Source organism: Antechinus flavipes, chromosome 3 (genome assembly GCF_016432865.1).
Source record: "Antechinus flavipes isolate AdamAnt ecotype Samford, QLD, Australia chromosome 3, AdamAnt_v2, whole genome shotgun sequence".
Classification (NCBI taxonomy): Eukaryota; Metazoa; Chordata; class Mammalia; order Dasyuromorphia; family Dasyuridae; genus Antechinus; species Antechinus flavipes.
The window spans coordinates 203,236,749-203,247,917 of NC_067400.1; the positions used below are offsets into that span (position 1 = coordinate 203,236,749).

At 36.5% G+C, this 11,169-nt stretch overlaps 1 protein-coding gene across 6 annotated transcripts in view; it reads left to right on the top strand.

Annotated features, from left to right (window-relative positions):
* Positions 1 to 9,498, top strand: part of CTPS2 (CTP synthase 2) — a 148,406-nt gene extending 138,908 nt beyond the window's left edge. For all 6 annotated transcript variants that reach the window (XM_051984446.1, XM_051984443.1, XM_051984447.1 and 3 more), the window contains 2 exons: positions 6,306 to 6,416; positions 9,220 to 9,498. In XM_051984446.1, coding sequence (XP_051840406.1) covers positions 6,306 to 6,375 — 70 coding nt within the window. In that variant the 3' untranslated portion in view covers positions 6,376 to 6,416; positions 9,220 to 9,498. The remainder of the gene's footprint in view (positions 1 to 6,305; positions 6,417 to 9,219) is intronic.
* The last annotated feature ends 1,671 nt before the right edge of the window (positions 9,499 to 11,169 follow it).

The following is an 11,169-nucleotide window of genomic DNA, read 5'->3' on the forward strand; positions in this document are numbered from 1 at the left end:
AGCCATGCTTTTTTGTCTTTTAAGGGAAGCATAAACACCAAAAACCCATACCATTTGGGATATTTAGTCCCTAAATCCTTTCTCCCAATTGCTGGTTTATTGCTTTTCTCCTTGGTGGAAACTTCTCTTGTATGGGATTGGGGTTTTGTATCTGAGAGAAGTACAAAAATCTCTTCCTAGCAGTTTTTTTGTTTGTTTGTTTGTTTGTTTGTTTTTGTTTTTAGCAAAACAGTATTGTGTTTGTCTTATGCTAATGATGTTTCCAGTAACCTCTGGAATATTTAGAATCCAGCATAAAGAATATTGAAAGGAAGACTTAGATAGGAAGGACTTATCATTGCTACTTTTTGTCTCTATCATTCTGGGAAGTTCCCCAGATAACTCTTAAGACTATTAGTTGCTGAGAGGATGCTGATTTTTGTTAATAAAGGAAGTTTCCTCTCCTAGCAGTGCCCTCTGCGTGCACCAATGGAATAACTGATTGGTTCAGATCTCCTCCAGGATTAAACTCAGTAGACATTTATTAAGCATCTGCTGATGTTTAATTTGGCTTAAGATACCGAGTTCTGGGTTTGTACTCCTAAAAACCTGGGTGCCAGTCCTTCAGATTATAGCTGCCTGATCAGGAATGAATTTCTTAACTTCCTGAGTCTCAATTTCCTTATTTGTAAAATGGCAATAATAATAATAACTATAACCCTTAACCCTAAATTACTATTGTAAAGATCACCAAAATGTGTGTAAAGTGTTTTACAAACCTTAAAGAACGTATAAATATGTATGACGCTGCTATTTCTTTTGTTGCTATAAGGCACTGTGCTTTTTCTAATAAGACAAAAAGCAATGTTCCCTGTCTTTCGGGTAATTTATAGTCTAATAAGGATTATAAGACATTTACACAGATGACAGTAGACTTAGGAAGAGCAAATAACTGATTCTCAGTATTTGAGGGACTACCATACAGAAGGATTAAATTTATTTTCTTTATCTTCAGATAAATGAATGAAAGCTGCAAAAAATTAAAACAAATAAACACAGAGATTTTAACTTGATATAAGGAAAATTCTCTTAACAATGTATCCAGAAGTTAAATGGATTAGGTATTTGATTAGCATTATTAAACATCAACTATAGTGCCAGGCACAGTGCTGATTGCTGTAGATATAAAGACATTTCTTACTCTTAAGGAGATAGATATAAACTAATGGGGAATTCAGTATACAACTATGTACAAACAAGCTGTCATCAGGATAAATTGAGACAATCTCAAAGGGAAGGCACTAAGCATATGGAGTAGATGGGAAGCTATTTTTGAAGAAGATGTGACTTGAGTTGAAGTTGAAATTTGAAGTCAGGGGAAGATGGGTAGGGAGAACATTCCATAAATGGAGAACAGCCAATGAAAACATGCTGAGTGAATAGCAAGGATTACAGTGACTCTTCCCTTCCTATAGGTTTTTATGTGAAATCTCTCAGAAATTACACTAAGAGCTAAGGATACAAACATAAAAATGAAATATCTCTCCTTTTTCCCATTACAATGTAAGCTCCTTGAGGGCAGAGTTTAACGTATATTTATTTATATAAGTATATATGGCATGAATGCAATGTTGTTATTGTTTATTGAATTAGCCATGTAAGTGGAGAAGGGACAATTGGACAAACATTGTGGATAGAGAACTGACGCATGAGATTTAGCAAATGATAGTGTATGTGGGGTTAGTGAGACACAATAGTCAAAGATAAAACTGAGGGTTCATACTTAGATTAATGGAGGGATGGTGGTATTCTTGATAGTTATTGGGGAAGTTTAGAAAAGAGGGGTGGATTTTGGTGGGAAAATAATATTTTCTTTTTGATATGAATTTTCTAGGTCTATTTTGGATATAATTATTTTTTTTTCTTTTTCTTTTTCTTTTTCTTTTTTTTTTTTGTTTATTTATTTATTTTAATTTTTATTTAATAATTACTTTATATTGACAGAATCCATGCCAGGGTAATTTTTTTTTTTACAACATTATCCCTTGCACTCATTTCTGTTCTGATTGTTTTCCCCTCCCTCCCTCCACCCCCTCCCCTAGATGGCAAGCAGTCCTTTATATGTTGGATGTGTTGCAGTAGGATATAATTATTTTTTAAAAGATTATTTTAAATAGTATATTATTTTTCCAAAGATGATTTTTCAACTTTTATTTTTAAATAGTATATATTTTTTTCAATTACATGTAAAGATGATTGTTCAACTTTAATTTTTCTAAAATTTTGATGAGGTCCTGTGTAAAGTACAGACTAGCTTCCTGGAGAGCCTTGAGGTCAGCTAGAGTCAGGATAAATTAAAGTCCTTGGTCTTTAGGGGGAGAAGTAAAGGAGGTAAGCAAGCAGAATTCTGGATTCTGGAGTCTGGAGTCACCAACCTCTCTCCTCCTCCTCCTGCTGCCAAATCACCCTGGCCTCTTCTCTCTCCCTCCCCTCCCCTCCTCCCCACTCTAATCCTTGTCTATGATTGTCTTGACACCAAACATTCCGCAAGCACCAAACAGTGAGAAGAGCCATTTATCCACATACATGCTTATAGAGTCATTATCTCACATCTAATAGGTAATTAGCCTTAAGTGCTGCATTCAAGCATACTATTTTGGAGTTTCAGCTCTCTACAAATCCTGGGTAACTGGGTGGAGTGGGCAGAGAAAACCTGAAGTATTTATAAGATTAGAATACTCCCTGAGGCAAGCCGGAAAGGTTACTGATGGGCATCACCTCAGCCTTACAGTCCCACCCCTGTGGAAGTCTTGGGAAACCCCACCTTTCTAATTCCAATCAGAAAGCCAAAATATCATGTTAAACCACTGAGACTAAATCTTCTCTATAAATCTGCCCATGTCCTGTGCCATCTTTGCTGGTTCCACTGTATTCTATCTCATAGTGTCTTCCTTCTCACCCCTTCTTCATATCTTTCCTCTCATTCCCTCCCTCATGCTCATTGTATACTCTTTTTAAGATGCTAAATGCCTCATGGATTCATCCTGCCACTCAGTGGTATACATGTACTCCCACCCCATGGCGTATTCTCTTTCTCTTGGCTAATTGTGAATTCCCCTGCGGAACTTGTCTTTTGCATTGTTAATTGTTAAAATCCCTTTCCTTGCTAATTGATTTTATACTTTCCCAAATCTATTTCATATTTACCACTCCTGCTGTCTATTTTACCTCTTCATTTTGTCTGTAACTCTTTCTCATAAAAAAGGTACCTTTTGGCAGAGAGAAAGCCATTGTGAATTCTTTACATGTGAATTGTTACTGGATCCCATTGTTTGGTGCCAGACCTCAACTGTATAATTTTGAGTTTCAAATTTTTTTTCTCCCTCCCTTCCTTACTTCCCTCTTCTCCATGTTAATAAACAATCTGATGTAGGTTATACATGTACATACATTTTTTACATATTTTCATATGTCATATTAGAAAAGAAAAATCGCAACAAAAGGGAAAAGCCATAAGAAAGAAAAAACAAATAAACCAAAAAAAGGTGAAAATAATATTCTTTGATTCACATTCAATCTCCATAGTTCTCTTTTTGGATGCAGATGCCATTTTCCACTTTGGATTTATTCTTATGCATTTTCTTTTCCCCAAACTCCAACAAACACTTCTTCAATTGATGAACCTTCCAAATCTTTCTCACCCTGTGATAGTAGGAGAACAAATATTTTCCAAACTGTTAGCTGTGAATGCTTATTTAGCATGATACTTAACAGTTCTCTAATATTAGAGTTCCACAAGATTCACACCTTTAAGAGAGCATATATAAGGAGGAGCCCACCAAACAACAAGCCCATTCTTGGAGGAGGAGACAAATTCATTCCATTTTCCACCTTTGGAGGGAACTAGAGGCAGAAGCTGGAAGAGACAAAGGACTAGTGGCAAGAACTCTTGGAACCAAGGAGAAAGAGAGAGGCCTTTAAGAAAGCTAACTGGGCTATTTTGAAGGAAAACAGTAAAGGATCTGGACTTTAATTCCTGGCTGCATTTGGGGTGATTACTTAGAACTGAAACAAAGTTTGCCTCCAGAAGTCTCCCAAGAAACCTGATCCCAGAGAATTTTACATTTTAGAGAAGAACATTACACCAAACAGGAGATCTTTATTCTATTCATATATCTTCAAGGAATCTGCTAGGGGGTTCAAAATTATAAGTGATCAACTTATCTCATTCATTTGTTCATTCACTATTTATAATGTACAATGGCTGTGCTAAGTTCTGGGGATGCAAAGGCAGAGACAGAAGCAAAATTCTCTCTGCCCCCTTGGAAAGTACATTCTTTTGGGTGGGCTGGGGAAGGAACATGTACAAGTCAGTACAAATAAATCAATACAAAGTTATGTGCAAAATAGAAGCTGGGAGAGTATTAACAACAGTGGTTATCAGGAAGTAAAAAAAGTCTCTAGCAGAAAGTAGCATTAAAGCTGAATCTAGAAACTAGAAATGTTAGACCAGAATATGGCATTTTTAAGCAGATGTATTAAATTATTCTTCCCCCTTCCTGTCCCTAATCTCAGGGTATATCATAATATTTGCCAGTTCTAGCAGGAAGACAGAATTAGCAGCTTCCTTGCTAATTGGAATCAGCATGTGATCAGTACTTTATCCTGAGTTTCTAGTACTGTTAATAAACTAAGGCTATGAAAGTATATGGGTTTATTTTTTTAAACAGACAGGGCCACATTTGTACTTTTCTAATTAGGTAAGTAGCTATAGTAATAAGGTCACTGAACTATATGCTGATTCCTTTCTAGCCAGAGAGGAAAGTTGAAAGAAGTATAAGCAATTGCTGTGAATTGAAAGAAATCTCATTATACCATTGATTCTTGCTGCTGCTCTAGCGTCATGAACTCAGTTAGCAATTCCAGACCAACTCATTTCTATTAGGGATATGAGCAAGTTCAAGAGCCCTTTCCTTCCACATGGAACAAATGACATTCTCAAGCTTCAAAAAAATTTAGGAGAGTTCATAATTGGAGTGCTTATTATTGGGTCATAAGAAATGATGAAATGGACAGTTTGAAAGGAAACTGGGAAAACCTTAATACATTTAGGTAGAGCCAGGTGAAGAAAACCAAGAGAACAATTTATATACTGATGACTGTTATAGAGAAATACAACTATGAAAGGCTTTAAGAACTCTGGCAAAATGATAGGCCAAGGATCTGTAAGAATGAAAATGAAACTTCTCATCTCCTCATGGAGGTGCTGAACTTAAAATTCAGAAAAACATACATTTTTGAGAACATGATTGTGGGAATTTGTTGTTGCCAAACTGCAGCTCTATATCAAGGGATTTGGAGGGCTGTTTTTTCCTTGTTTTGCTCCATGGGGAATGGGCTTAGAAGATAGGAAGGAAAAATTAATAGAATAAATACTTGTTGCTTGAAATTTTTTTTTAATTTTAAAAAGAAAAAAACACTTCTCAGTTAAAAAAATTACTCCATTGGTAGAAAGAAAGCATTTCTTTTTTTTTTTAATTTTTAAATAATTTTTTATTGATAGAACGCATGCCAGGGTAATTTTTTACAGCATTATCCCTTGCATTCACTTCTGTTCCGATTTTTCCCCTCCCTCCCTCCACCCCTTCCCCCAGATGGCAAGAGTCCTTTACATGTTGAATGGGTTGCAGTATATCCTAGGTACAATATATGTGTGCAGAACCAAACAGTTTTCTTATTGCACAGGGAGAATTGAATTCAGAAGATATAAATAACTCGGGAAGAAAAACATAAATGCAAGCAGTTTATATTCATTTCCAGTGTTCTTTCTCTGGGTGTAGCTGCTTCTGTCCATCTTTGATCAATTAAGGCTCTCTTTATCAAAGAGGTCCACTTCCATCAGAATACATCCTCAAACAGTATCGTTGTTGAGGTATATAATGATCTTTTGGTTCTGCTCAAGAAAGCATTTCTTATTCCTTTAGTAAATAACTAAAGGTATGTATTGAGGGTGAGATCGGGGAATGAATAGGGAAATAGCTTTAGTTTAAAGCTTTAGAAGCATGATGATAAGCCATGTTTCAAAATCATTAAAATATGAAATTTAAATTAAAATTACATATATGTTAATTTGATAACTTCTAATTTAAGACATGAGCATTTTCTTTTAGCAAAAACTAGGTCTTTGTACATTGTGGATCGGTCATCATGAAAAACCATCATAACCAAGTATCAATAGCTAATTGTGTTAACTTTTGAGATTAGGTAGTAGAGGTCTATAGGGTTATAATTAGAATGGTTTCAGATCACTTATTCTTTCTATTCAGTGACAGCTACAGTGATCTTAGTGATGACAGTCTTCCAGAAAGAAGGGTTTCTGAAATGGAAGCAAATTGAGACTCCTTTGTGATTCTTTGTAACAGATGGGACCCAAACAGGTAAGGGGAAATTTTTTTTAATTTCACTTTTAGATTTTACTATTCTTTTGAATTCAGGGTATTCATGATGAGTCAATGCTTGGAATTACAATCCCTCTGTGTTTTCTCACTCTTGTACTATCTTAAACTGCTGAAAAATCAAGGGCCTATACTGTCTATAGTAAAGGGACTATACTGTTCTGGTCACCCAAGGTGCCTAGATTTACAATCTAAGTGCCATCCTTGACTCCTCATTCTCTTTCACTCCCCACATACAAGCTATTGCCAAGAACCATTGATCTGACATTCACAACATCTTTTATATGTACCTCCTCTGTAATAACACTGTTATCATGCTGGTGCAAGCTCTCATACCTAGACTGTAGCAATTAGTGTTCTGGTTTATCTCCATGTCTCAACCATTTCAATTCATCCACTGCTCAGGTATCCAAGTAAGCATCCTAAAATATAGATCTGACCTTTATTCAATAAAATCCACTGATTCCAACATCATAGCTCCAGGATCAAATATAAAACCTTCTGTTTGGTTTTTAAAACTCTTCATAACTTCGCTCCTTCCTACCTTTCCAAGTCTTCTTATACCTTACCTTCCTCATCCTTTTCCCCCTTCCCTCTTCTCCCCCCTCCACATATTTTGTAATTCAGTGATATTGGCTTCTTTACTGTTTTGAACAAAGCATCTCCCAGTAACATTTGTTTTCATTGTCTTCCATCTCTAGAATGCTCTCTCTCCTTTTCTCTTGCCTGCTTGCTTTACTAGCTTTTTTCCCCAAGTCTCTGCAAAAGTCCTGCCTTCTACAAGAAGCTCTCTCTAATCTTTCTTAATATTGGTGCATTCCCTCTGTAATTATCTCTATATCCTGTATATATTTTGTTTGCTGGTAATTGTTTACCTGTTGTCTCTGCCATGAAATTATTTGCTTCTTGAAGTCAGGGAATGTTTTTGCATTTCTTAATATCCTTACCACTTAACACAATATCTGGTGCTTAGTAGGTACTTGATAAATACTTGTTATCTAACTGTTATTCCAAGGATAGATGAAGGAAAATACTTGACTATAGGTTTATTGTTTGGGGAAGAGATTTAAGGGGTACTACTAAAGATTGCCTTCATTATTTTTCTTCTTTAATCTTTTGTACTCAGGGAGAACTTTGTATAATGTCTTTAACCCTCTGCCCAATATTTTCATCATATCCCTTGATTCATTTTTATTTATTTTTCTTCTGAATTTTGATAACACAAAATAAAATGGGGATAGTACATGAAATTATACTCTCTCACCTCTTTCCCTCCTCCTCCCCTCTCCCTCCCTCCTCCTTCCCCCTCCCTACCTCCCTCCTCTTCTCTTCCTACCTCCCTCTCTTCCTCCTTTCCTTTTCTCCCTCCCTCCCCCCCTTCCTCCTTTCTTCCCTTCCTCTTGTGTGGGATATAAAAGACCCTTACACAAATGACCCAGAAGACCCCAAATGACTACTCAGAAATCACTCAGTAGAAAGCAGAAAGGTTGTTTATTAAAACCTCCAGAGGATGAGCTGTTCTATCATTAGATAAGGGAAAGAGAAAACTCATGGTAGGAGGGCTAAAGAAGTAGTAAAGATACACAGCTTTTATACAAGAGATTACATCACAAGTAAGAGAACATTGAAAAGAGGAGGAGGAGGCACTAATTGGTTATTGCTATCTGAAGAGAGTGGAATGTAAAGTTTCTGTTTCCCCGAAATCACCTGATTTTTAGGAAACAGAAAATCAGGCCTTCAAGCATCAGATAATTAAACAGACAGTGGTCAGGCTAATAGACTAAATATAGGTAAATGTCAAATACTGATAAATGTCATCAGTTCAGGTTAAGTAAATATGTTTATGGTTGCTCAAGGCTCAAGTACATATGGGCCTGCACATATTATCCAGGTCATAGGGGAAAAACAGAAATAATGAAAATAAAATACAGAAGAAAAATTCACACATTCCTGTAAGTTCTTTACCTTATCTCTTTATTCCACACACTCTCCTCTTCCCTCCTTCCCTCCCTCCTTCCTAATTTCCTTTCCTTCCTCCTTCCCTCCCTTTCTTCCTCCCTCCCTCCCTCCTTCCTCCCTTCCTTCTTTCTTCGCTCCCTCTCTTCCTCCCTCCTTCCCTTCCTCCCTTCCTGCCTCTCTCCTTTCCTTCCTGCCTCCCTCCCTCCTTCCCTTCCTGCTCCCTTCCTTCTCCCTCTCTCCCTCATTCCATTCTTCCCATCTTACTTAATGAAAAATAAGAGGCCTTTGGATCATACATGGAATTTATCATATGGAAGTGTGGTCAGTTTTTTGTTGAGGGGACATGGCATTAGGGGTAAAGAGCTGCAACAAGCTTGCAGGTAGATTACTAAAGCAATTTTTTTCCTCCCTGAGGCTTTAATTTACTTTATTGGAGAGTCTAACCCACAGAGTAATTTTATTAACTTTAAGCTCAGAGACATCAGTTAATAATTGTGATATCCCTATAAGGGTTAAGGTAAGCATGGAAATGGTTGAACCTTTTAGCAAGAAAAAATGTCCTAATAGTTATCTCTTCAGGGTACAGTTTTAAGATCTTAGTGGAGCCTTTCTGACTACTAAAGAAGAGTTATTCTCATGTCACTAATTCATGTTGCAATGAGAAAGATTGAAATTATCTGCCAAGAAAAAAGAGAGGAGTTTTCATACTAGTCCTCATTTATAAAGACACTAAAGGATAGATGATATTAAATGTGGAGTGATGAATAGCCATCAACCTTAAAGAATTGTTAAACTTATAATTATATTTCTCCCTTTTTTTTTTAAGCCTACAGATCTGTTGAAGTCGATTGAAGAAACTACTGGAATGAATGGCACAACATACAAACCTTTTCCTACCCCTTTTCCTACCACTACAAGTCTTTTACTCTTTCAACAAATAGATTTGAGATTTAAAACTATTGTAGTAATCTAATTCTATTTCCACACAAAGAAAGGAAGAAAAAAGAAAAAAATGATTTCTATCTCCCTTCTACTGTCCTCTTTGCAAAGGCTATTGTTGGCTCCATTGCCTTATCAGAAAGAAAATAAAATTCTTTAATATTAATGTGTCGAATTTGTTGGTTTGTTTTTTTCCCCCTTTTTTCTTTTTTGGTCCTGTGATAAAAAGAGATTCATGAAAATTGAACAATGACTCATGTTAATTGAACTCTATAAGACATGTTCTGTGGAAAAGGCAGTAGGCAAGATCTATTGTAACTCATTTTAAAACCAAAATCTTAGGCTTTTTATCTAATGGAACACTCTATCAGATTTGAATGATTCCTAAACTTGCTTATATCTTTCATCTTGTTTAGTATTCCTTCCCATTAACATGCAAATAAAGGAGTCATCAACTCTATTATAGTTTCTGATTTCTACTATTGATTATACGTGGGAAGATTTGGAGTATTTTGTGGGTATGCATGTGTTTCTTCCCCTTGAAAGTAGAATTTATTCACATGCTGTGTAATTTGGGTGGAGGGGAAAGAGTGGAATTATAAGCAATTTCATGATATTTAAATATCTTTTCAATGTCTATTTTATATAAAGAATTGTTTTGGAGCTATGTAATACTTGCTCAGATTATTTTCTCTAGGGAAAAAAAAAATCAAGCCCTGATTTAATACTGGAAGAATAGTTGTTGGTATGAGATTAGCTTCTAAAAGTGGTTATTTTTCATGTTGAGCATTTTTTTTACCCTAAAGTAAGTGGTTTATGAGAGCTGATCTGGAAGCAAGACCAGTGGTGTGTGTGGGGATGCTATCACTCCTAGGGCTCTTAAGCTTACTTGCCCTTTGGTGATAGTTGAACAGCAGTTGTTGGCAGTTGTGGGTTCCCAATTGGGGTAAAAGCCATGCTATTGAGGTGAAAACATTGTAAGGGGGAGAAAGCTGTTTTCATACTCTGTGCTTAGCAAATAACCTTGTGTGTGTGTCTGGAAACTTAATCAAGTTGACCAGCAAGCACTTGGCCTTGTGGGGGTCCCTATTGAGTTGAAAATCATAACAAGAATGTGGTAGCAGGGGCAAGCTATAACAAGACTTAACAAGGACACTGTCTACCATATAACCTTAGATAACACCTGAGGGTGCTGGTATGTTGCCTGAGCCCTGGGGCTGGCCTCAAAATTAGAACTGCTTGACAAGTATCATGAAGATTCCTAATGACACATATAATGGTGCTTTGTGACTCCTTCCTTTGATTTCTATAATTACCATAGGACTTTGTGGAGGGAGGGAGGGGTCTTTGCAGGGATTCACAGATTAGTGTGGGGATCTGAGAGCCAATGAATTGTCTGGCAACTGCCCCGAGACAGTAATCCATTATGATTATTAAACCACACACACACACACAAACACACACATATACATATATATGTATATGTGTGTATCTAGAGGTCTGGAACTCTGGAGAAGTATACTTGAAATAAGGTGTTAACTCAGTGGAATTGATGAGATAATGGTTCTCTAGTTCACATATATACTTAGTACTTAGAATGGTGATGTAATGGTTCTCTAGCTCGCACATATTCGGTCTGCTGTAATGATGTAATTGTAATAGGGTATATAAAGGTTAAGAAGGTGATAGACATTCTATCTTTGACCACCCTTGTGGTGGCTCTTCTGCCTCAATCCCTATGGGGGAGACTGGTTGAGACTGGCAGATTGGCATTCTGCTAGAGGAGACTGGGTTAGACTATGACAGACAGATTGTGTAAGAGACAATAAATACTTTG